Raw genomic sequence first — 25,939 nt, forward strand, 5'->3', positions numbered from 1 at the left:
TTGCCTCATGCAGTGCAACACATCGTCGCATGGAGTCTATCAGATTGTCAATTGTGGCCTGTGGAATGTTGGTCCACTCCACTTCAATGGCTGTGCGAGGTTGTTGGATATTCGTGGGAACTGGTACACGCTGTCGTATACGCCGGTCAAGCACATCCCAAACATGCTCAATGGGTGACATGTCCGGTGAGTATGCTGGCCATGCAAGAACTAGAACATTCTCAGCTGCCATCTGCCCTGAACAATGTGAACCATGATTCATCCGTGAAGCGCACACCTCTCCAACGTGCCAGACGCCATCGAATGTGAGCATTTGCCCACACAAGTCTGTTACGGCGACGAGCTGGAGTCAGGTCAAGACCCCGATGAGGACGACGGGCATGCAGTTGAGCGTCCCTGAGATGGTTTCTGACAGTTTGTGCAGAAATTGTTTGGTTGTGCAAACCAATTGTTCCAGCAGCTGTCTGGGTGGCTGGTCTCAGACGATCTTGGAGGTGAACCTGCTGGATGTGGAGGTCCTGGGCTGGTGTGGTTACACGAGGTCTGCGGTTGTGAGGCCGGTTGGATGTGCTGCCATATTCTCTGAAACGCCTGTGGAGACGGCTTATGGTTGAGAAATGAACATTCAATGCACGGGCGACAGATCTGGTTGACATTCCTGCTGTCAGCATGCCAATTGCACGCTCCCTCATTGCTTGTGGCATCTGTGGCATTTTGCTGTGAGACAAAACTGCACATTCCAGGGTGGCCTTTTGTTGTGGGCAGTCTGAGGTACACCTGTGCACTACTCATGATGTCAGATCAGCATCCTGATGTGGCACACCTGTGAGGTGGGATGGATTATCTCAATATAGCAGATGTGCCCACTACCACACATTTGGACTGATTTGTGACCACTGTTTGGGAGGGATGGTTATATTGTGTATCTGGGATGAATTTTAGGTCTCTACGTCCATCCCATGGGGAATGGGAGCAGTAACAAAGGTGTTGCGTTTATATTTTTGTTGAGTGTATATGCAGTGAGCTATCGTTGGCTAGCAGCACTTTCTATGTTTAACTTTTAGCTTCAGTGCAGAGCTGGAAAGCTGAATTCTGATGCAGATGGTCTTTCAATGTGACCACATCGAAAACTGCTCAATGACACTGTTTCACAAAAAAGAGCAGGAACGTACATTCAGTGAACAGTGGTTCACTGAAACAGATCTGTCTGGTCAAGGAATCACAGTTGGCCCAGATGTGGTACCAGCTATCTGTGAGAAGCATCTCCTTGGCTGTAATCCAAGTGAAAACACAGACGTGGAGTGTGCGTTCACCCTAGTACACTCAGCCTTGTCTGTAGCTGCTATACCAGATGAGTTTGTAAATGAAGATCAGTGTGATGATTTACTAGTTATTCCCCACATGCCAGTAAAGCAGCTAAGAGCCAATCAACAAGCTGACCCATGTTTGAGGGAAACCATAGCTCAACTTGAGACTGGGAACAAGGTTTAACCCAACTTTAGAAAGCAACTGCCTGATATCCCCTTGCTAATTAGACAATTCAGTCTTCTTGAGCTACACAATCAAATACTGTACCGGACACATCAAGTTGTTGATTCTGTAACCTGACACACTGTTCTTCCGGAACAGTTTCGAGATGCAGTCCTCCAGAGTCTCCATGATGATATGGGAGGCTTACGCATTGTACATACTCTCAACCTCGGTGAGAACAAGATTTTACTGGCCAAGCAGATGTTGAGGGAAAGATTTTGAGAGAAAAGATTAAAACCTGTTAACACTGTGTTCTGAGAAAGTTCCTTCCTGAAAGCGCTGCTCCTTTGAGCCTATCATGTTCAAAGGACCAAAAGAGCCTGAGTAATATTAAGGACATTTTTGTACTTACAGACCAGTTTATTAAGTAAGCCATTGCAATCCCAACACCAAACCAAAAAGCTCAAACAGCCAATTGTCTGTGGGGTAATTTCATTGTCCGCTATGGGATTCTTGAACATTTGCACAGTAACCAAGGGCCTGACTTTGAATCACACATCATCAAAGAACTTTGCAAAATCATGGGTGTTCACAAAATACATACCACACCCTACCACCCTACCAGTGGAAACACTGTGGACTGTTTTAATAGGACTTTGCTGAACATGTTTGGCACATTGGAAAACAAAGGCAAATCACAGTGGCATAGCTATTCGAAACTGTCGGTCCATCCGTACAATTGTACAAAGAATGATGTAACAGGATTCTCATCTTATGAATTAATGTGTGGTTGTCAAACCAGATTGTCTGTTTTAGTGCATGCTGTCTGCCTGAGAGGGAAATATAAACTTGCTGAGTGGGAGTCAGATGTTTATGTTGCGGTAAAACAAGATAGAGATCTCCCAATTTACACCATAAAACCTGAGAACAAAGAAGCTTCTTGGCGAACTGTTCATCAAGTTCTCTTACTCCCGTGTGGCTTCATCACACCAACTGGGGAGAAGCCTGTTACGACAAAATTCAAGCACAAGCCAATAACGCGGTTATCAGCTAAATAGTATGATGAGACTGAGCCTTCTGAGACAGAGGAGGATACCATCCGGCTTCATGAGAGGCTTCCCAAAGAAACCACCCAATTCACCACAATATATGAGGTTCCTAAATCATACTTTGATAGAGCTGATAGTGAGATAGTGCAGCCAAGTTTAACTGAAGACTGCTTAGGCGTCGATGACACAGTGATCAGAGAAAACTTGTTTCATGATAATCCAGAGACCACTGTAGAGTGAAAAACACTTGACTGCTGATGCTCCCGAAAATGAAAGTGACTTAGCAGACATGTCCACTTTCTAGGGAGACGTTCTCCGAAGTGGAGAAGACTCTAACATTGACCCTAAGGCCATTAACAACAAAGATTCACAGCAAAGTGTGGAAGGTTAAAAAAATGGACACTATTAGGCATTCAGTCAGAAGCAGACTTCAACCAGAAAGACTGCAGCACACCCACTTGGGAAACCCACTGATATCTATTGTGCAATATTTATTCCAAGGCTTAAGCTTAGCTTAGCTTAACAGAGCAAAGTTTCAAAAACTCACCAGGGGCTATTCCCTCAAGTGGTGAAGTCACAGCCATTTCTGATGCAAAGTGACTTGCATTACTTTAGGAGAACAAAACTAACTCTGGTTTCATGACTGGTGAAATGTAGAAACATTTTGAACTTGTCATTTGTACAATACAATAAAAACAGAACTTGAATTTAAAACTAATTTTGTTCATGCTTCATTCCTCAAGCAGAAATGTTTATAGATATTTGTCAGTTAACTATGGTTAATGTGCATTTGAAGTAACTCTGACCTCGCTCTTAGGTCAGATTTTTTGATTTGGAGATCAAAGGACTCAAAGTCCCCAGAGAACTTCGAATTTTAGACCTTCTGGAAATCCACAGAAGGAGAATGATCTTCCATTGCAATGGATGTCGTGCCACAGCCCATATGGAACTCAATCTTGCAGTCCGATTGCCTGAATTGGGTTAGGGTTAGGACAAACTGTGCAAACCGTACATCAATCGTTAGACCGATTTCACACCAATAAACTGCTGAGATCACCTGACAGGCCTGAACTGGATAACACTGATAACTAAAAGGCCCGGGTCTTACTTTGGTATCTAGTCTACTCTATCAGAATACATCAATTTGTTGGAAAACATTATTATAAACTAATCAGTGTGTATATATGAGTACACAAAAAGAAAAAGAAAAAAAGATTTATACTCCACCAAGTCTGTTATTTTAAGAGAAGGAGAAAAGATTTGCTGTACCTGTGGAAGAGGACAGATTTAACCAGCGTCACCACATCTCGACTTGCGTTGTAACCTGCACATACAATGGCCACATGGATGGTCTGAGGAGAAAATGACAAAGCGATTAAGAAGGAGAGATGTGCACAGCACAAGGAACAAAGTATAACTGTGAATTGGCTTAGTAAAAGAAAAAGAAAACAGTGATTGTGTGTTGGAGCATTCATTAACTCATTCCACCTCAATCCAAAGGGCAATTATAGTAACTGTCAAACAAAAGTTCTCAAACGTGTATAAAACTCAACTGTAAGATGAAGCTTTGTAAAATCGAATGAATTTTTAATGAGAAGATTGAGGAAATAGATTTGATAATACTTTTATGATACTATACTATATACTCATATGATAATATCTTCATACATTTAGAGCAGATATTCTAATAATTCTCAAATATATGTTGATTTCACAACATATAGTTGAACAGATGGCTGGAAGTTCTCCTTTATGATATTTTGGTAGACGGCAGAATTCATGGTTCCATTTACCACAGCAAGTCTTCCAGGCTCTGCAAAAGCAAAACAGCCTCAGACCTTCACACTACCACCCCCATATTTTACTGTTGCTATGACACTCCTTTTCTGAAATGCTGTATCACTTTTATGCCAGATGTAATGGGACACACAACTTCCAAAAAGTTCAATTTTTGTCTCATCAGTTTATATTTTCACAAGAATCTTGGGGTTCATCAAGATGTTTTCTGGCAAAACTTAGATGAGCCTTTATGCTCCTTTTGCTCAGCAGGGGGTTTCATGTTGGAACTTTGCCATGCAGGCCATTTTTGTCCAGTCTCTTTTTTATGGTGGAGTCATGAACATTGACCTTAATTGAGGCAATTGAGGCCTGCAGTTCTTTCAATGTTGTTCTGGCTCTTTTGCGACCTCTTGGATAAGTCGTCTCTTGGATGAGTGGGGTAATTTTGGTTGGCTGGCCACTCCTGGGAAGGTCTTTACATCGCAATAAAAAGCCCATTGAAACAACTGCTGCTGTGATTTGGTGCTATATAAGTAAAATTAGAATCAGAATCAATCAGAATCAGCATACATTATTAATCCCTAAGGAAATTGTATGGTTATGGTTGCTCCCTGTAATGGCCAAACCCGTGGCCACACTCTAAAGTCGGTAACTTTTGTATTTTCATTCTTCATTTGAACATAGTAATGAAGAAGACATTTTAGTTGCCAATAACTTCATTGATTGGTTTGGATACATTTGTTCTATTTGTAAGCGCGCACATTTAGTTTACTTATGTATTCATACTACTTCATTTCTTTGCTTTCTGACTAACCTTTGTCTTTTTATTTCTTACCTGCCATCATCCCTGGGAGTTGCTGGACAAAAGATGGTAGCTAGGGTTTGAAACCATTAAATATGAAGGAAGATAATTGGACCACACCACCACTTCCTGCTGAAGGGGGGAATGTGTGTTTTCTTTACTTTAAAAACAAAGTATTTGTATTTAATTAAATATTTGAGTTTAGGGTTTAATGGGGTTTTTTGATTTTCTTCTTTAGTGTTTAGTTTATTAACAAACTAGATTGTACTGCATCGGTTGTGATTTATGATTGTGTTTTGTTTGTTACCCCTCATGTGTCACAATGGTCTGATCAGCCATTATACAGTGGGGCAAAAAAGTATTTAGTCAGCCACCGATTGTGCAAGTTCCCCCACCTAAAATGATGACAGAGGTCAGTAATTTGCACCAGAGGTACACTTCAACTGTGAGAGACAGAATGTGAAAAAAAAAAAAAATCCATGAATCCACATGGTAGGATTTGTAAAGAATTTATTCGTAAATCTGGGTGGAAAATAAGTATTTGGTCAATAACAAAAATACAACTCAATACTTTGTAACATAACCTTTGTTGGCAATAACAGAGGTCAAACGTTTACTATAGGTCTTTACCAGGTTTTCACACATAGTAGCTGGTATTTTGGCCCATTCCTCCATGCAGATCTTCTCGAGAGCAGTGATGTTTTGGGGCTGTCGCCGAGCAACACGGACTTTCAACTCCCGCCACAGATTTTCTATGGGGTTGAGGTCTGGAGACTGGCTAGGCCACTCCAGGACTTTCAAATGCTTCTTACGGAGCCACTCCTTTGTTGCCCGGGCGGTGTGTTTTGGATCATTGTCATGTTGGAAGACCCAGCCTCGTTTCATCTTCAAAGTTCTCACTGATGGAAGGAGGTTTTGGCTCAAAATCTCACGATACATGGCCCCATTCATTCTGTCCTTAACACGGATCAGTCGTCCTGTCCCCTTGGCAGAAAAACAGCCCCATAGCATGATGTTTCCACCCCCATGCTTCACAGTAGGTATGGTGTTCTTGGGATGCAACTCAGTATTCTTCTTCCTCCAAACACGACGAGTTGAGTTTATACCAAAAAGTTCTACTTTGGTTTCATCTGACCACATGACATTCCCCCAATCCTCTGCTGTATCATCCATGTGCTCTCTGGCAAACTTCAGACGGGCCTGGACATGCACTGGCTTCAGCAGCGGAACACGTCTGGCACTGCGGGATTTGATTCCCTGCCGTTGTAGTGTGTTACTGATGGTGACCTTTGTTACTTTGGTCCCAGCTCTCTGCAGGTCATTCACCAGGTCCCCCCGTGTGGTTCTGGGATCTTTGCTCACCGTTCTCATGATCATTTTGACCCCACGGGATGAGATCTTGCGTGGAGCCCCAGATCGAGGGAGATTATCAGTGGTCTTGTATGTCTTCCATTTTCTGATGATTGCTCCCACAGTTGATTTTTTCACACCAAGCTGCTTGCCTATTGTAGATTCACTCTTCCCAGTCTGGTGCAGGTCTACAATACTTTTCCTGGTGTCCTTCGAAAGCTCTTTGGTCTTGGCCATGGCGGAGTTTGGAGTCTGACTGTTTGAGGCTGTGGACAGGTGTCTTTTATACAGATGATGAGTTCAAACAGGTGCCATTCATACAGGTAACGAGTGGGGGACAGAAAAGCTTCTTACAGAAGATGTTACAGGTCTGTGAGAGCCAGAGATTTTCCTTGTTTGAGGTGACCAAATACTTATTTTCCACCCTGATTTACGAATAAATTCTTTACAAATCCTACCATGTGGATTCATGGATTTTTTTTTCACATTCTGTCTCTCACAGTTGAAGTGTACCTCTGGTGCAAATTACTGACCTCTGTCATCATTTTAAGTGGGCGAACTTGCACAATCGGTGGCTGACTAAATACTTTTTTTGCCCCACTGTATATACCCTTGTATGTCATTTCATGTTTTAGGTCAATTATGTATGTTTGAGCAGTCATTTGGTTTGTTAAGTTTGCAGTCTGTGCCTAAGTTCAGTTTTGTTTCTTTGACCTCTTTTATGAGCTCAACATTTATTAGTCTTGTAAATATAATTTTGGGGGTTAAATAAATGGAAACTATATTTTTCTAATAATTCCTGGGACGACTCCTGTTTTTTCAACTCGGTCTATCACACTCCCAGACAATAAGGACAGTAACTGAACTAAATTAAATAATACATCATATTACAGAGTTGCAAAATATAACAAATAGATCTTGTCTATATATAAATAGGTCAATTATAAATATACAGAATATTACAGAGATTAAATTGTACTCTAAACTTAAAAACTTTATTTTCACTGTAGAGGATGTGTAAATATTTGTGCTGTCAGCATTAACCTCGTTAAAATGACGTTACCGTTAGCGTTGTTAACGCGTTGACCCTGTGCAGCCCCACGCACAGAGTGATCCGCGTTAACTCGCTAAAGGAGATTTGCCGCGTTAATGCAGTTATTGTATTAACGTCATTTTAACGAGATTAACGCTGACAGCACTAGTAAATATTAAGGGTGTAACTATTAAACTGTACAGTGCATTAGATGGAGGAGTTGTACAGAGAAATAAGCATTGTCTGAGAAATGTTAAAAGACTAGCTGCCCCAGAAAATAGAAACGACTCTGGCCCTTCCTGCACAGTGTAGTGGTCTCTTTAATCCAATCCAGTTTATTATCACCGAGGTATTTATAGTCCTACACAATGTTCACATCAACTGCATGGACTGAAACAGAGTCGCAGTTTTCCTGGTCCTGCTAACATCCACAATTGGTCCTTTGTGGTGTCCCTGTGTTGCTGATCACCTTGCCATACACAAATGTTGAAGACGCACATATTGTGGTCATTCATTTAGGTAATTAACAATCCTGGACACAAAAGAGGCATCCACCTGCATCGCTATCGGCTTATCACCCAAGAGGGTTGGTCTGATAGTTCTGAATGGACTGGAAAAGGGGATCCTGATGTGACCTGACAGTAGGTCGAGCTGGTCAAAGACGAGTCTTTCCAGGGTCTTCATGATTTGGGATGTCAGAGCCAAAGGTCTGTAACCCTGGGGGCCACTGGGACATGGTGTCTGTGGTACCGGAATGATGTCTTCCACAGCACCAGGATCCTCTGCCGACTCTGACTCATTTATGAAAGACTCCACAACACTGGAGGGCACAGGCCTTGAGGACACGAGGACTCACCCCGTCTGGTCCAACAGACTTGTCTAAGGGGAGTCTTCTCATTTGTCTCTGAACCTGGCTGAAAGTAATACCTGGGGGAGGGGTGTCAGGACTTTTACAGGAAGCTATGGTGCAATGTGTAGAGAGAGTGGCGTGGCTGTGGATCGCAGGCTGACTACAGGTAAGTCAGTAGGGGAGTGAGCATTCACTGCAGTGTTGAATCTGTTGAAGAACACATTCAGCTCGTTGGCTCTGTCCTCATTGTCCCCAGCTCCTCTGCTGTTGGATGGGCCTGAATTAGGTGATTCATGCCATGTCACGCCTCTCTCATGCTGTTCTGCTGGAGTTTCCACTCCAGCTTTCTCCTGGAGTCGTCCTTACCCTCTATGACCTTGTCCTTCAGTAGTGCCTGAACCATTCTCACCTCTGTTGCCCATTCTGAAAGTCCTCTTCTTGTCATTGAGGTGAGCTTTTATGATTTGAAGCCTATTTTTTAGCAATATCTTATTTAGCAGTTTAGTAGAGAATATAAATAAAAAAATTAATTAAAAACAGTTCAAACAAGAAACAGACAAATATGTCGGCTGCCAGACCATGAGAAAGTTCAACAAGAAGAAAAGGTACAGAAACAGAGGTTATAGTCACAGTAGGAACCCTCGGATAAACAAATGAATTAGCAAATCACTCTACAGAAAAAGCTGACATAAAATGAGTTGACATAAAGTGCTCTTATAAGCGCAGATTGATGTTACACTCAGCCAATAAAGGCCACCACATCCTCCCAAATTTGTCTCTAGTACCAACTGTATTTAGTTGAAGCTTTTTCAGTTGTAGAACAGACATCTCATTGAGCCAGTGTTCAAAACTTGGTTGGGTAGCTGACTTCCAAGTCAGTAGGATGAGTTTATTTGCCACCTCCATCCCAAGGTGCACAGCCATCTGAATATAGAGCGCCAGCTGATGTGACTCGGAGGAGCATCTAAATATTGCCAGATTTTGATTTGCAATGTTATTGCAATGTTACAGAAAAATTATCCAGAAAACCACTGAAACACTGCAGACCAGAATGCGGTTAAGAGTGGGGCAAAACCAGAATAGGTGGGCAAAAGACCCCTCACCCAATTGGCTTCTGTCACATACAAAGGATATTGAGGGAAATATGTGATTCAGCATAACTGATTTGAGGGCTCTTGAATCTGTGGATCACAGTACGTTATGATTCATGGCAGGACACTGATACTGTGTCAAACACAACATGGATATATTAAAGCTTACATTACCAAGCCACGTCACAGAGTCATATCTCGTTGAGGAGGCCAGCAATTAACTAGAAGAGTAGGCTAAAATATGCCTAAAGGCATCCTGTAGAAGCAGAAACTTTGAATGGTCTATTGTGGGTAGAACACTGTAGTATTAGAAAACCTGCTTGTGGAACCTGCTAGGACAAAATTAAACATATCTCACCTCGCACTTATCCACCACTGGGTGTCGGACACAGTCTGAGCTATTACCCACTGTAACAGCTTTCTGGCTCTCATTGTCACCTGTGCCTTCCTCTGAATGTGTTCGGCTTTGGTTGCCACGGTGATTATTGCTCGGAAGCTGTGCAGATGGGCTCCTAGGTGGACGGCTAAGTTCTCGGCGCAGCGCCCGGTTCTCTTCCTCCACCACCCGAACCCGCAACTCTAAGGCCTGTCGTTCACCGGCTCCGCCCACCGGGGTGGATGACAGGGCTTCCAATGGAGAAAGAGGGAGGGGCTTCACTGTGGAATTATAACAGGGAGAAACTGATTTAACATGATTAAGAACATCAGTGTCAGTGGCCAATATATATGAAGTTGAATACTAATAGAAAAACCCACACTGACCAGCCCCAGTGTGGGTTTTCTATACAGAGAAACCACTGATATGAAACGTCACTGCACAAAAACAAATCTAAATTGAAGCAGGTAAGTAGCTTGTCCAAAAAGAGGTGCGTCAAGTGTATAAGGCTAGAGCTACAGCTATTATTTATTCCTATCCATGGCTCATACCCATGGACACATCTTATTAATCTGGAATGGTACAACAGAAACATATAGTGCTGTGCTGCATAGTGCAGTTTTAGGCTTGATTCAGGAGTGGTACGACCATCTTCATTCTTCAGCACAACCTGAACTTTGTTGGAAAACTTTCTTTCATTTCTGAGGATTTTTTATGAGTCTGTGTGGCCAGTACCATTCTCTATGCTGTTGCTCGCTGGAGCAGCTGGTTGAGGCTCTCAGACGCCAAAAGACTCAATACACTGAACCTCAAGACCAGTAATGCTGTGGGGATGGAGCTCCCTTAAGGTGGTGTCAGAGGGGCGGATGTTGTCCAAGACAAGGACAATGCTGGACAATACCTCCCACCCACTCCATTACCTGGTGGCCAGTCACAGGAGCATGTTCAGTGAGAGACTGAGATTACCCATAATGCACCACTGAACAACACAGGAAATCATTCCTCGCTGTGGCCATCTCCCTGTACAACTCCTCCATCTAATGTACAATACCGTAGTTAGCTGCACCCTTTTGCACATCCTCTACAGTGAAAACAACAAATAACAAAGTTTTTCAGGTTAAATTACAATGTCGGTCACAAATAGTTCTCCAGGCTTCTTTTAAAGCTCTTCTTTGGATGTTTCTGTCTTTTCTTCCATTCTCTGTCAAGATGATCCCACACTGCTTCAACAATGTTGAAGTCTGCATTCTCAGGAGGCCAGTGAGCAGCAGATCAAATTATAAATGGTTTTAAGTGCACATTCAGACCTGTGAGACTCATTTAGAAATCAGACATTGAGCCATGGCTCTGTGCTACATGAAGACATTACTGCATCTCTGCCAGTCAAGGGCACTTTGTATATAGTTTATTAATTAATAACTGACATATGAAATGTTCTCACAGGCCACATTGTATCGCGTGCCAGATGTGGCCCATGGGCTGCATTTTTGACACCCCTGTCTTAATATTTTTTCCCCCAATTTGTATATTTATACATTTTATATTTTTGAATACTGTTCATATGTAGTGCTGTAGAAACTGCCCCCCCCCCCTTTCCCCACATGTCTGCACTGAGTAGGAGATCCTCTTTATCTCATTGTACATCTGTATAGTCACAATAAAAGGCATTCGACTTCTAATATGATTAACTTCCCAGAATGGAATTGTAAAGGAATGAAATACTTGGAACATATATTTATTATATTATATATTATTCTTATTATATATATTTATTCCATCTCACAAAATAGATATACAGTATGTGATTAACAAGATTAGATTTTTAGAATAACAACAAATTAAATCTATAGTAAAAAAGAAATTTAAACCTAATAAAGTTGAATTACAAACATTAGTCAGTTTAGGATTTCAGCTTAGACCAAAACTTCTGGTCTCAGGTTTGCTTAAAAACCTTTAAAAATTGATTAGAAATCTATTTATTTTAAAAACTTTTTAGGGGCTTCTTTACAGTTTACTTTATTTCTATGGCGTGTTACATTTTCCTTTTAAATTGCTTACCACTACTTGTTTTGTCTTATTACATTTTGCTTATCAGCTTAAGAGTCACCTGTGAAGAATTGTACCAACCTGCATAAAAGCGTCTTTACAAATAAACATTGATGTATGTAAAACATGATGTATGTAAGACATTTTAAAGAGCCACATAACTGCTGGATTCATGCTTTGTTCACAAACCAGTTCAAATGGGATCAGTCCAAAGATCATAGTTTCAAAATGTATAAAACGCATTGCTTTGGCAATATTATGAATATGATCAAGCCAATAAAACAAATAAAATGAACTGAACTGAGAGGTAGTGATAGAGTCAAAATGTAAAACTGAATTTGAGCCAGTAGTAGCACATCGGTCCTGTCTCACACATCCAGGCTTAACCTGCAGCCAGGCCCTGTCACAGCTTATCACACTCCCAGGAACTGCATCCCACCACCAGGAATTACTGCCAAATCTGATAATTACTTTGCAGACCTTGGTGACTATTCCATTATGGGAGTGTATACACATATACGCTCTCCAGTGACTGTGACCCCAAGTCAAAATTGCCAATTTAATCATAATTAATAATGGCACTACTGCAGCATTTCAATCCTGTGAGTCAAAGTGATTAAAATGGCTCCAAGAACTTTTGGACATTATTGTCTGGAGGAAGTAATCAACTTTAGACAGGCCTCAGTAATTCATTAACATACCACCTCAGGAAGAAAGTTGGGAGAGAAAGGTCACTTTGGCTACAGGAAATTTGTATCTTCACACTTTCTGGGATAAGCCTCGGGCTTTAATATTAAGGCATGACATGCACTGAAAAGTATGACAGTACTGTTCCTTATTTTAATCCCAGCAACCTAAACTTTTATCTTTACTATGGATGGCTGTAGCTAAGGGGGTAGAGCAGGTTGGTGGTTTGATCCCTGGCTGCTCCAGTCTTCATGCCAAATATCCTTGGGCAAGACACTAACCTAGAGTTGCCCTATGATGCATTAAATGTATGTGACTGTTCGATAGAAAAAAATATAGAAACACTGCTTGTATAAATGGGCGAATGAGGCAAGTCGTATAAAAGCAATTTAAGTGCTCAGATTAGAAAAGGACTATATGAGAACCAGTCCAGCATTTTGTTAACATTTAATCAGCTCAAACAGATTTTTCAAAATAGGTAATATTTATCTGTAATATTTAAAAACTTAACGATGTGTTAAATTTAGAAAAGAATAAAGTCAAAAATAAAATGTTGAAAAAAAACAACCTTTTATCATGAATTTTTTAATTTTAAAACAGTTAGAACAGGAGAAAGTTTCCCAGTCTTGCATCACTTTTTTTAAAAAATCCTGTCCTGTCTGGTAGCTTTTGCAATCAGAATTATGATCTGAATGTGATAATGTACCAAACACAGTTTGCTTTTCCAAGAAGAACTCTATAGGCTCTTCTTGTTCTTGTTTTATGTGTTTATGTATTCATTTCTAATTAGTGTTTTCATTATTGTTAGACTGTTTCAAAATGGTCAAAAAAACCCCACAGAAACCTAAATAATTTAAAGCCATAAAAGTTGCAAACAACTGTGCCAATACTTATTGTCCTTACCTTGAAAGCTCCCGACTGACAGGTAAAGCCACGTAAGTGCTGGGATGAAGAGCAGGGCGAGGGAGGCCACCAGGAACTTCCGGCGCCCGCGACACATTCCCAGCATCCTCTGGACCAAAGCAGATAGAAAGAGAGGTAAAGTGACCTCTATGTAGGTAGGAGCTGCTGTCCAGGCTGAGTCATAGCACTGAGGGAGAGGAGAGACCAGGACAAAAAAAAAAAAAAAAAAAAAAAAAGAGGTTAGAGAAGAAGCACACATTTCACAGTCTACATAGATTGATTATTATAATGATTATTTTTTGATTCCTGACGCTGATGATGTTTGAGCAGGTTTACTCATTCAGCTTCAGAAGAAGGTGACATACGCGACAACTAAGGAATTTCTAGATAACATGGACTCTTGGAGAAGATAGGACACCCTAAAAGCCATGCAATCTGCTCCGTTAGAATTTCATCCAAGTGTGTATGATACACAAATGCCACTTGGTGGAGATGTGACATCTGCATACTAAATTTTAAATGAGCGAAGAATGCGTGGTGGCCTGTCACTTTCCTCCTTACATGCTGCAACGTTTATTTACAGCACCAAAGCTATATTGTGTAGGATGAGGAACAGGTAAAAATCTGGGTTAGAATACCCAACCTGTTCCCAAGCAAACAAATGGTTCTGACCAAGCCTGCAGTATATGACTGCCTGAGAGTAGAAGTCAATCATGACAATAATTGGCAATGAAATGTATCATTGCCTTGTTAGGAAGCACAGGTTGTGCAAGTGGCTAACATTTCTACTTTCAATTCAGTTTGGTTCAATTCAATTTATAGCACTACATAATAAAGTGAAAACTGCATCCATTTATTGTATACAATTGCAAATGTCAGATCCAAACATTTAGCTGTTTAGCTGAATATTTTTTGAAAGACTTTTTGACAAAAAACAACAACAACAACAAAAACAAACACAAAACAAGTTAAAATAAAAAACATCAGACAAAATTATTCAGTCAAACTGTTCATCTAAAACTTAAATCACACCTTCAGAAATGAAGTCTGACAACTTTCATGTTATTAAATATCACATAACACATCAGGCAGTCACACACTATGTGGCTTTATGACCTAAAGCAATTTACCACAGTCTGTCCATAACGAACATCGTGTTCAAACATAAGTGTCCATAAGTGCACGTGCCACCAGGACTTGGCTTCATCAGGTGATGGCCACCAGCTCGCACTGGAACTATTCGGGGAAGAGTTTGAAGCGATGGGAATGAGAATCAGCACCTCCAAATCTGAGGCCATTGTCCTCAGCCGGAAGTGGGCGGAGTGCAAGCTCTGGGTCAGGGACAAGTTCCAGCCCCAAGTGGAGGAGTTTAAGTATCTCAGAGTCTTTTTCACAAGTGACAGGAGAAGGGAGCAGGATATTGATAGATGTATTGGTCCTGCGGCTGCAGTAAGGCAGATGCTGTACCGTGGTGAAGAGGAGAGAGCTGAGTGTAAAAGCGCTCAAATTACCGGTCGATCCTCTTCCCTACCCTCACCTATTGTTACAAGCTGTGGGTAGTGAACGAAGGAACGAGACTGTGGATACAAGCGGCAGAAATGGTCTTCCTCCGAAGGGTGGCTGGTCTCTCCCTTAGAGATAGGGTCAGAAGTTTAGCCATCCATGAGGGGCTCTGAGTAGAGGAGCTGCTCCTCCACATCGAAAGGAGATCGTTGAGGGGGTTCGGGCATCTGATAAGGATGCCCCCAGGGCGGCTCCTGGGTGAGGTATTCCAGGCATGTCCCACTGGTAGGAGGCCCCGGGGCAGACCCAGGACACGCAGGAGGGATTATATCTCTCGGCTGGCCTGGGAACGCCTTGGTGTTCCCCCGGACAAGCTGGAGGAGGTGGCTGGGAAGAGGGTACACTAGGTTTCTCTGCTTAGGCTGCTGGCCCCAAGACCCGGTCCAGATAAGCGGAAGAAGATGGATGGATGGTAATTTGACATATTTTAGTTTGATGTAGAGCACAGAGGTTAGAAGTACAATTATATAATATTATTTGAAAAATCCTTTTTCCATTATAACTACATTTGTAGTTAGGGAAGCAATATAGTATCATAGTGTCACCCGGTAAAACGATGTAAAGCAGGCAGAGTTTAAAATGAAAAGTATTACCAAATCTGTTTTTTTTGTCCTTTTTCTTTTTTTTAAACATATGGCCTGAGCAAAGTGAAGAGTGCAGAGTAAAGTGGAGTGGCTGGGGAGACTTAACCAAGTGTCTCCACAAAATTCTGACAGGCAGGCTATGAATCATTTTATTAGGTCCTTAGCATTTGACCCTTGTGTGATAATAACTCCACTAGATCCTGTAATTTACATTACAAATGCTACACTGAAGAAATTTATTACCACATCCAAGTCAGATGTCAGAGGACAGAGTGAACAAATCCAGCTATGCAGGGATCAGCCTCAGAGTCAGAACACTTTAATAATCTATAAGGAAATTATGTGGGGGAAAAGCAGGCAGAAAAAACGCATTGTTTTGAAAAAGCAGGAACACAACACTGGAGAAGGAAAATAGCATACCTCTGTATTTTCCTTCACTTACTAAGAAACAAACAGTGTCTCATTTTTATGGTGGTTTCATTTTGACAGCGAGAGAGAGAATATCAACTAAAAATCCAGAAAAAACTATTGGTTTGCATATAGTAGAGTGAAATAAGTATTTGATCTCCTACAAGAAACTGTGGCTCCAAAGGTTGGCTGTCTCCATGTGGCACACAAATTATAATCAATTAATCTATTTCAGCTACTCTTGATTGCAACTTGTATATGAGTATAAAACACACCTGCCCACAGAATCAGTTTCAAAGCAAGACTGTAGAGCTGTACGAGGCTGGAATGGGCTAGAAGACCATCAGCAAGAAGCTCTGTGAAAATATGACCACCGTTGGTACAATGGAAGACATACGAAATAACCATCAATCACCGCTGGTCTGGAGCTCCATGCAACATCTTGTTCATGGGGTGGAGATAATCTTGAGAAATGTGGTGGATCAGCTCAAAACTACACAAAAGACGCTTGGTAATGATCTGAAACCAGCTGGGTCCACAGTCACCAAGAACATCTTTGATAACATGTTACAATCTTTTGAATCATCTTGTAGGAACCACAAGGTCACCTTGGATCAAGAAATAAACAGGCCAAATTTAAGTTTTTCAGTGAACGTTAGAATGATTAAGAGAAGGCTTGGGAGAACGTGCTGTGGTCACATCAAACTAAAGCCGAGCTCTGTTGGCATGAACATCAACACTGTATTTAGAGGAAGAGAAATGCTTAATATGACCCAAAGAACTCCATCGCCACAATGAAGCACAGAGGTGGAAACAGAGACTGTGGAAACAGTCAGCACTGAACCACATTCAGCACTGGATCAGATAACTTACTTCCCCCATTGTAGATTTACAGGAAGAGACATACACTAATCAGCCACAACACTGAAACCTTGTGCTGTCTAATCACCTATGAGATCCTCAAGTCCAAAAGTACTGTATAGTGTCCTAGGCGTTTAGCACTTAGCAGATCCATGGATTCAGTGTCTTGTACAATAAGACCTCTCTGGGTCGAATTTTCCTAGCAGAGTATTGCAAAGAACCGATTAATGTCATTAAGCTCTTTTGTTTTTTCTTGTTGTGGCTAATTGATTATATGCAGCACTGACAGATAGACATGACATAGATAAGGTCAATGCTTGGGAAACCAAGTTTTGATTGATTGGCTCTTAAATTCTTTAATTCTGTGAGAAGACCAGTTTGCATTACTGCTACAATAAATTACATCTATTTCTTGTCATTATGGTTTATAGTAGAGATCCACCAATTTATCACTTTCTCAATTTGTTGACTATTTCCTAAAATGTGTTTTTAGAGAAACTTTCTCCAACACTCTCCAGCAAAAATTAAAACAACTAATAAGATCACACACGCACAGTCCCCAAAATAGATCTTGCTCTTGAAATGTAATTGGGAATAAGCCTTGATGGGGAGTTTCTCACAGTATCAGAAACTGTGACATATAAAACCTACTCTTTTTTAAGGGTGGAGTTATCACATGACTCAGCATTGTCCACTGTCTATTTTAACTGTATATTTTTTGTACTTTGTTTTGAGAAAACAGAAAAAAAAGAAATATAGAAAAAGCCTTTACACTATTATTGGAAAAAGTCATCCCGGGATCCAGCAAACAGCCCCAGACCATCACACTTCCTCCTCCATGTTTGACAGTTGATGTCACACACTGTAGAACCATCCTTTTACCTGCTCGAAGGCGTACAAAGATTATGCGTGATGAACCAGAAATTTCAAAACTTGATTCATCACTCCATAATACCTTCTTCCAGTCTTCAGTAGTCCATTGGTGTTGTTTCATGGTCCAGGCAAGCCACTTTGCCTTATTCTGACGTCTTAGCAACGGCTTTCTTGCTGCAACTCGTCCTGTCAAACCTGCAGCTCGAGGTCTTCTCTTCACAGTTGAAACTGAGATTTTCTTACTACGACCACTATTAAGTTGTGCTTAAAGCTGTTTTTTTTGTGAGCCACCTATCATACAAGCTGTTAACTCTCAGAAACTTGTCCTTTGATTTAGTTGTGGCTTTGGGTGCGCCAGACCTCTTCCTGTCAGAGCCCAAAAGGTTGAATCTATTCAACTGGACATAGCATTTTCAGTGGAAAAATGGTTCGCCACTTATCTAAGTGACTTCTTCAGTCTCAGCTGACTGTGGGTTTCCCCAACCTTATAAACAGTACCTTTGCACAGCGACTGAAACTAACCCAGTTAATGAACAATGGGCTGTGAGGTCAGTTTCTTGGTCATTAATATGTAAAATGTCATGACCATTGATCAACAACCACTGATCAAAGACCACTGATCATTGATCAATGGCCATGAGTATAATAAAATGAATAGAATTAACCTTTTGGGATTTACTTTCCTGGGTGATTGAGCATGCATCAAAATGTTTTTTCCAGATAGTGTTTTAGCTTGAAGTAACTGCGTCTGTTTCCTCTGTAAAAGCTGTGTGATTCTAAACTTTATTTCCATTAATGGGGGTAAATATTATTATTTTGATTACCAAAGGGGTGTAGTGATATGAAGTAGAAACCTAGCATATCGACATTAAGAGTCAGAACTGAAACTAACATTTGAAATCTGACTTTAAGAAGATGAACATGTCAAAATATAATATGCTGTAAACCCTCATATACTGTGTGAGCCTGGACATGGACCATAATGCATTGTCTCCAAAGTCCACTGTTAATATGAAAAGTATAAGCACATATCACGATGCAAGAAGAAAAGAATTTCTTGTTTATTCAGTGAATGTTTTTGTTTAGTGCTGGCAGCCCAGAATGAGAAAATCAATGAAGCAGTGACCAGAAGAGGCTCGTTTGCTGATCCAACATACTTCATTTAAGAGGCAGCTTCCATGTTTATTTATAAAGACAAACAGGCATAATCTTGAAACATTATGCATTCTGGGACAAAAGGCGATATCGATTGTTGCCTGATTAGCTTAAGGTTTTTGACTCATTTACTGTTAACATCTGAATACCCAATCCTCAAAGGTGAATTTACTGACAGGATTTTGTGCAGAAGCACTTAATGAAGCTGAAACATCCTCCTGATCTTATGCTCAGAAAATGATCCGAATCATAGCCAGTGGTTGTTCATGCATTTATACACACAGCTGTATGGTCATTCTAAAAATATTATATTTTTACCTTTGAATTAAGATATAAGAAAACAATAAATAATTTAAAAGTTTAGTTAATAACAGAGTTACAAAGTTAAAATATTGACCATTACAAAAATTATTTAATATGTGGTGACACGGCCTTCAAAATGATTATTTATACTGTATTTTTTTCTCATTTACTTACATTTTATATATTCCATTAATAATCAATTTATATGCCTACAGTCATGTCAAATATATGCTACCACAGTTGTGTTTGTTTGTGGAAGTATTTGCTTATGGAGAGATGTTTTGCACCTGTGCAGCCCTCCAAAATCTTCGCATTGCCCAGTGTAAATGACACTGTGCATTGGTGGAATGCCAATTAGTTGACAAGTGGCCTGGAACATGGAAGGGAGACCGAGGCCTTTCTCAAAGTGCGTATTTGTGTGTACTTGTGTTCTCATGCACTTGTTATATGTCATCAGTTGCAGACCAAGTACTGTCCCAATTTAAAGTACACATCAAGCCAAGTATGCTCAAAATTCCCGGATGTGTTCTTGCTCCTCCAATTCTATCGAGCATGCATCGGTGGTGACTTGTGGACCTGGTGCAGCCAAATATCCCAGAATGCATTTCATCCAAAACGCAAACGCGGCAATGGTGGAGGAGAGCGGCTAAGAAGTTTCAAATATTACTCTCTGTGTAACAAAATAAACTTTTAAGATATTTTACGGCAAGAATGTAGCTGTGTAAACTTCAAATATCTGCTATCAAGACATCACACATTTGCAGAAGTGCTCCAACAGTTTTGGAGATGTCTGTTACCCCACCAGCTTAGAGCCGGCGAGAACACTTGATTCCCGGCACATCGTTTTGAAACCCCCGTGGTCTTTCGCTACTCAAGTTAAACATGACACAAGTCACTTAGGTAATTTAATTTAATAAAGTAAATCTTATTTATTTCAGTGTTTTATTTGTTCCTGAACAAATCAGTTTGGCAGTAAATAAAGTTAGAACAGTTCAGTTATGAAGCTTATTTAATTTTAAAGTCTTACTTTGAGAGCTGTCAGCATATTTTAAATAGAATATTTCACCCATCATATCCCTGATGTAAAAATATGCTGTTCTTATTTAAACAGCTGACTGAACTAAATCTAACTGTAGAACATCTGACTAGTGTTGTTGAGTAATGAGGGTTTCCCATACCTGTTTGAAGCGAATAGTGCACTGCGCATGCATGCAGTGAAAAAAAGAAAAAAGAAAAAAAGGCTAATACAGGACCAGGTTCCCCCCCAGAGTCAAGAAGCTTCTTGCATGTAATGTCTCCACAGTTATACACTGTAAAAGCTGATAAGGAATCATGAACCCAGCGTCTTTACTAAACATCAAACATGGTGTCAGAAGTTGTGGTGTGGTCGTGTGCTAAAGAGCTGCCAACAAAATGCTAAAGTGAAAGTTTTCTCAGCACCTTGATGACATAAAATCCCTTGTGCCCAACTCTGTGCTGCCCTGGGTTCCTTTGCTAGCTCTTCCTGTGACTATGTCAGTAACTTGGGTGTACTGCTGCATAGCTCGCTCGAACTCAATAAGCAAGTGTCTGCTGTAGTGAGATCTAGCTTCCACCAACTGCACCTTATCTCTAAGGCTAGGCATTATGTTCCACATGAGGACCTGGAGAAGCTTATTCACGCTTTTGTGACCTCCAGGTTGGATTATTGTAACTCCTTGTACTACGGTTTTCCCTCTTCTCTTCTTCTTAGACTGCAAACAGTCCAAAATGCCGCAGCTGGCCTCTTGACTGGTACCAGGAAATTTTGCCCTATTACTCCTGTTCTAGCTAGCTTGCATTGGCTGTCCATAAAGTACCCTATTCAATTTAAAATATTACTCCTTACATTCAAAACTATTAATAAATTAGCGCCGAGTTATCTTAGTGAACTTCTCAAGCCACATACTCCTGCTAGAACACTTAGATCTGCCACTCAACTACTTCTGGTGCAACCTAGATCTCGGCTGAAGTCCCGGGTGACCGTGCGTTTGCTCTGGCTGCCCCGGTACTGTGGAATACCCTTCCACTCGATATCCGCGTATCTGATTCCATTGCACTGTTTAAATCACGACTAAAAACCCACTTATTCAATCTTGCCTTTCCCTCTAAGTTAATATTTCTTTTATGATTTTATATTATGCACATTTATGCTCATTTAATTTCTTGTTTGTTCTGTACCTGTTGCTTTCCTATGTATCAGTGACAGCTACCTGCTTGCATACCTAGTACTTGCTTTGGTCCTATTTCTATTATCTTCCTTCTATTCTCTATGTTACTTGTTAAGCACCTTGGCATACCCTTGGTTTTTAAGTGTGCTTTATAAATAAAGTTTATTATTATTATTATTATTATTATTATTGTAGCGAGCAAGCAGCCAGCTAGCGTTGTTCAGCTATCGTATCAAAGACTAGTAAATGACCATTAATGACCATGTTGGAAGGATTCCGTACACCAGAAACATTGATGTTCAAAGGAAACACTGCAAAGAAGCGGCATGTGTTCAAGCAAAAATCCGATTCATTCATTGCAACTGCTCATTCAGATAAGGATGCCCGAACTACAGCGTTTATCCTTCTAAACTTGGCCAGCTATGAAGCCATCGAGAGGGAGCGTGCCTTCCTTTACACGTGGAGAACACAGACAAGTGACCAGAGCAGAATCAAGAAAAAACGTGCAATGTCTCAAATGCAAATTCCACAAACTGTGTATTCCTCAAATATAACTATAGAAAGTAGGGCTGCTCAATTAATCGAATTTTAATCACGATTACGATCTGGGCTTTCAACGATCATTAAAAATGACTGAGCCGATTATTAGCCCCTCCCTCATTTATCCGCGACACCTTAAAGGCCGGTCCGTGAAAATATCCGGTTGTTCAGTGATGACGCGACGAATCCTACTTCCGGGTCTAAAGTAGTCTGCGTTTAATATGGCTTTTGTGTTGTTAACATGTTTAATGTTATGTATTTTCTTCTATTTGATCTCAAAAAGCTCCTAAAACAGTCAGCGACCACTGTTGACCTCTCTCGGCTTTTATTACCGCTAATCATTTATTTAAGCTCAGTTTTTAAAACCTTACGATGTAACTACAGCCCAGCCCATGCAGCAGTATATGAATGACTAACCTCGTATTGTGGATGGATTATCTCAGTTGTTCTCCTGGCTGAAGTTTGGTCCTTTTACAGCATCCTGCCATGCGATTACATTTGTTCCTGACCACCGAGAACACTCACATTAACTTTTATCGAGTGGAAAAAAAGTTAGCTTGTTTATATTATGCTAACATAGCTGTGTTGCTAGCGGTCACGTAGCACATCATTATATACCAGCTAGCCCAACTTCAGTAACCCTACAAACGTCACTGCTGTTTAGTTTTCTGTCTTCATTTATGCTGGAAGTGATAGCAGAGCTGTACGTTTTAATTTGTTTCCAAAACCCCGCAGTCAGGACATGCTATATTGTATTTAGATAGAAGCTAGCGAGCTAACTCCCTGCTAACTTCTAACTCCGTTAAATGTCATAAATTCCGTTTTCATGGATGCCTGGATGTTAAACTCAATTGTTACACCTGGTAGAGGAGAAGGCTGATCATTTTATTAAAGATGAAATACTTTAGACAGTTTTTCAACTCTCAGTAATGCCATAGTGATCGTTTGATATATGGACCTGCAGCGGAGTTTAGACCCAGACACGGCTAGTGACGTCAGACTGAACAACCGGATTGTCGGGCATAAACCGGTCCGTGGCGCAAAAAAGGTTGGAGACCGCTGATTAAGAGGACCCGAGGGAAGCTCGGAAAGCTAAGCAGAAGTTATTTGGAGAGTGACTGCCGTTGGTTGAAAAGAGAGTTTAAAAAAAAAAAAAAAAAAAAAAAACTTCAGTGGTGTTGCACACTATTTTATATTATTTTTTTAAAGTCATTGTTAACCCTTTAAAGCCGGTCAGAGCAGCACGCTCCGTTTTGCGTAACTATTTTTAAATCCCTGTAGAACCTGAACCGTGTAAGCTAGCGCAATAATTTGTTTTGCATATGAAACCGGAGGAGTTGTACTTACATCTTATGCCATCAGCTTGTCCTCGGTCACGGTTTCCTTCCACATATAGCTTTGCAAAAATTGCATAAAAAGCGCTTGCAGGAACAAAAACATAATATTCCAGAAACACGCTTTGCCGATCCTATCAGCTGTTCGTAACACTTCCCACAGTGAAATGAGGCACATGCTGTTTTCTTTGCAAATTTGCATCATAGGATTGTTTTTTGTTTTTCCTGCAGTATATAAAAATTGGTGTATCTCCAAAATAAAACTATGAAGACACTCAAAATAAATTTCCTGTGGTGGGAAACTATTTTTTGCAACTTTATTGTATTTAAAGTTTTGAGGGATAAACCTCTTAAATTTCTCCAAGTAGAAATATATGTAAACAAAACAAAAGCGATTTTCAATTTTTTTTGTAGTTTATTGCACTTTTTTGCAATTTATGTAATTACTATGGACTTAATGCATACATATTATTAAAATATGGGCTATAACAGTTGTATTGATGTATAGCAACTTGAAATGCTCCCACAAATGGCACTACAGCATGTAAAAAAAAAATATATATATATATATATATATAAGCTCTGGTGGACTTGGTTCCATAGTAGGTCTTAAAGGGTTAAATAAATATCGTCAAATAATCGTGATCTCAATTTCAGTGAAAATAATCGTGATTATCATTTTTGCCATAATCGAGCAGCCCTAATAGAAAGGCATAAGTTTAACACCAGAAACCAATGACCGTGATGAAACAAGTCTTATGTGGACTTGAAAAATAAGGCAGGCAGTTGCAGGTTTTACCAACAACCTCATCAGAGACATACTCATTTGTGTAGTACATTAATGTACAACTTCCAGATATTGTACAAAAAAGGCTTACATTGCACGATCTGGCAGAGTTTGCAAGCCAAACCCCAACACTAAGGCGTAGGAGATGGACTGTTTAAAATTGTTTTTAAAAGTGTACATTATTTCTTTAAATATTTATTTCTACTATTGATATTCATAGAAATTACATGTAAATTGATGTTGACAAAGTGAAATGTTGACCATGTTCTTACCAGTGAAACAGTTCCAGGTTTCAAGTGAATGGCTAATTTTCAAGCTATAATATTATGGATTACAATCTATTGTTAATGCATTATGCTGAAGATGTTGTTGCTAGGGTTAGGGCCCACCACCCGCAGGAGGCGCCATAGGGGTCGGGTGCATTGTGTGCCGGGTGGCGGCCAGGAGCGGAGGCCCTGGCGGACTGACCCCTGGCTGCAAAGACTGGCAATAGGGACATGAAATGTCACCTCTCTGGTGGGGAAGGAGCCTGAGTTAGTGCGTGAGGTTGAGAGGTACCGGCTAAATATAGTCGGGCTCACCTCTACGCATGGCTTGGGCTCTGGAACCAGTCTCCTGGAGAGGGGCTGGACTCTGTCTCAGTCTGGAGTTGCCCCTGGTGAGAGGCGGCGGGCTGAGGTGGGTATTCTAATATCCCCTCGGCTTGCTGCCGGTACGTTGGGGTTTTTCCCGGTGGACGAGAGGGTTTGTTCCCTGCGCCTTAGGGTCGGGGAACGGGTCCTGACTGTCATCTGCGCTTATGCGCCGAGTGGCAGTTCGGAGTACCCAGCCTTCTTAGAGTCCCTGGGGGGGTGCTGGAGGGTGCTCCACCTGGAGACTCTGTTGTCCTGCTGGGAGACTTCAATGCTCACGTGGGTAACGACAGCGAGACCTGGAGGGGAGTGATTGGGAGGAACGGCCTCCCTGATCTGAACCCGAGCGGTGTTTTGTTATTGGACTTCTGTGCTAATCACAGTTTGGCCATAACGAACACCCTGTTCGAACATAAGAGTGTCCATGAGTGCACGTGTCACCAGGACGCTCTAGGCCGTAGGTCGATGATCGATTTTGTAATCGTATCACCAGACCTGCGACCATATGTTCTGGACACTCGGGTAAAGAGTGGGGCTGAGCTGTCAACTGATCACCACCTGGTGGTGAGTTGGATCAGGTGGCGGGGGAGGACGCTGGACAGACCTGGTGCACCTAGTGAGGGTGTGCTGGGAATGTCTAGCAGAGGCCCCAGTCCGCAAGATCTTCAACGCACACCTCCGGCAGAGCTTCAACAGCATTCCGAGGGAGACTGGAGACATTGAGTCCGAATGGACCATGTTCAGCGTCTCCTATGCCGAAGCTGCTTCATTGAGCTGCGGCCGCAAGGTGATTGGTGCCTGCCGTGGTGGTAATCCCCGAACCAAATGGTGGATACCAGAAATGAAGGGAGCCACCAGGCTGAAGAAGGAGTCCTATCGGGATTGGTTAGCCTGTGGGACTCCGGAGGCAGCCGACAGGTATCGACAGGCCAAGCGGAATGCGGCTCGGGCAGTGGCTGAAGCAAAAACTCGGGTGTGGGAGGAGTTCGGAGAGGCCATGGAAAAAGACTTTCGGACTGCCTCGAAGAGATTCTGGCAAACCGTCAGGCGTCTCAGGAGGGGAAAGCGGTGCTCTACCTGCACTGTGTATAGTGCTGGCGGAGCGCTGCTGACGTCGACTGAGAAAATTGTCAGGCGGTGGAAGGAATACTTCGAGGACCTCCTTAATCCCACTGACACGTCTTCCGAGGAGGAAGCAGAGTCTGGGGATGAGGGGAATGACCCGCCAATTTCCGGGGGCGAGGTCACTGAGGCAGTTAAACAACTCCTTGGTG

At 41.4% G+C, this 25,939-nt stretch overlaps 1 protein-coding gene across 1 annotated transcript in view; it reads right to left on the minus strand.

Annotated features, from left to right (window-relative positions):
• large1 (LARGE xylosyl- and glucuronyltransferase 1) overlaps nt 1-25,939 on the minus strand; it is a 64,188-nt gene that overhangs the window by 32,809 nt on the left and 5,440 nt on the right. Inside the window, exons 2-4 of the mRNA XM_085371848.1 lie at nt 13,437-13,623; nt 9,783-10,081; nt 3,789-3,871 (exon numbers count right to left, since the gene is read on the minus strand). Coding sequence (XP_085227974.1) covers nt 3,789-3,871; nt 9,783-10,081; nt 13,437-13,542 — 488 coding nt within the window. The 5' untranslated portion in view covers nt 13,543-13,623. The remainder of the gene's footprint in view (nt 1-3,788; nt 3,872-9,782; nt 10,082-13,436; nt 13,624-25,939) is intronic.

This window comes from Diplotaxodon limnothrissa, linkage group LG15, assembly GCF_057381915.1.
Source record: "Diplotaxodon limnothrissa isolate DT_005_m linkage group LG15, D_limnothrissa_male_GT1.1, whole genome shotgun sequence".
NCBI classification, from domain to species: Eukaryota; Metazoa; Chordata; class Actinopteri; order Cichliformes; family Cichlidae; genus Diplotaxodon; species Diplotaxodon limnothrissa.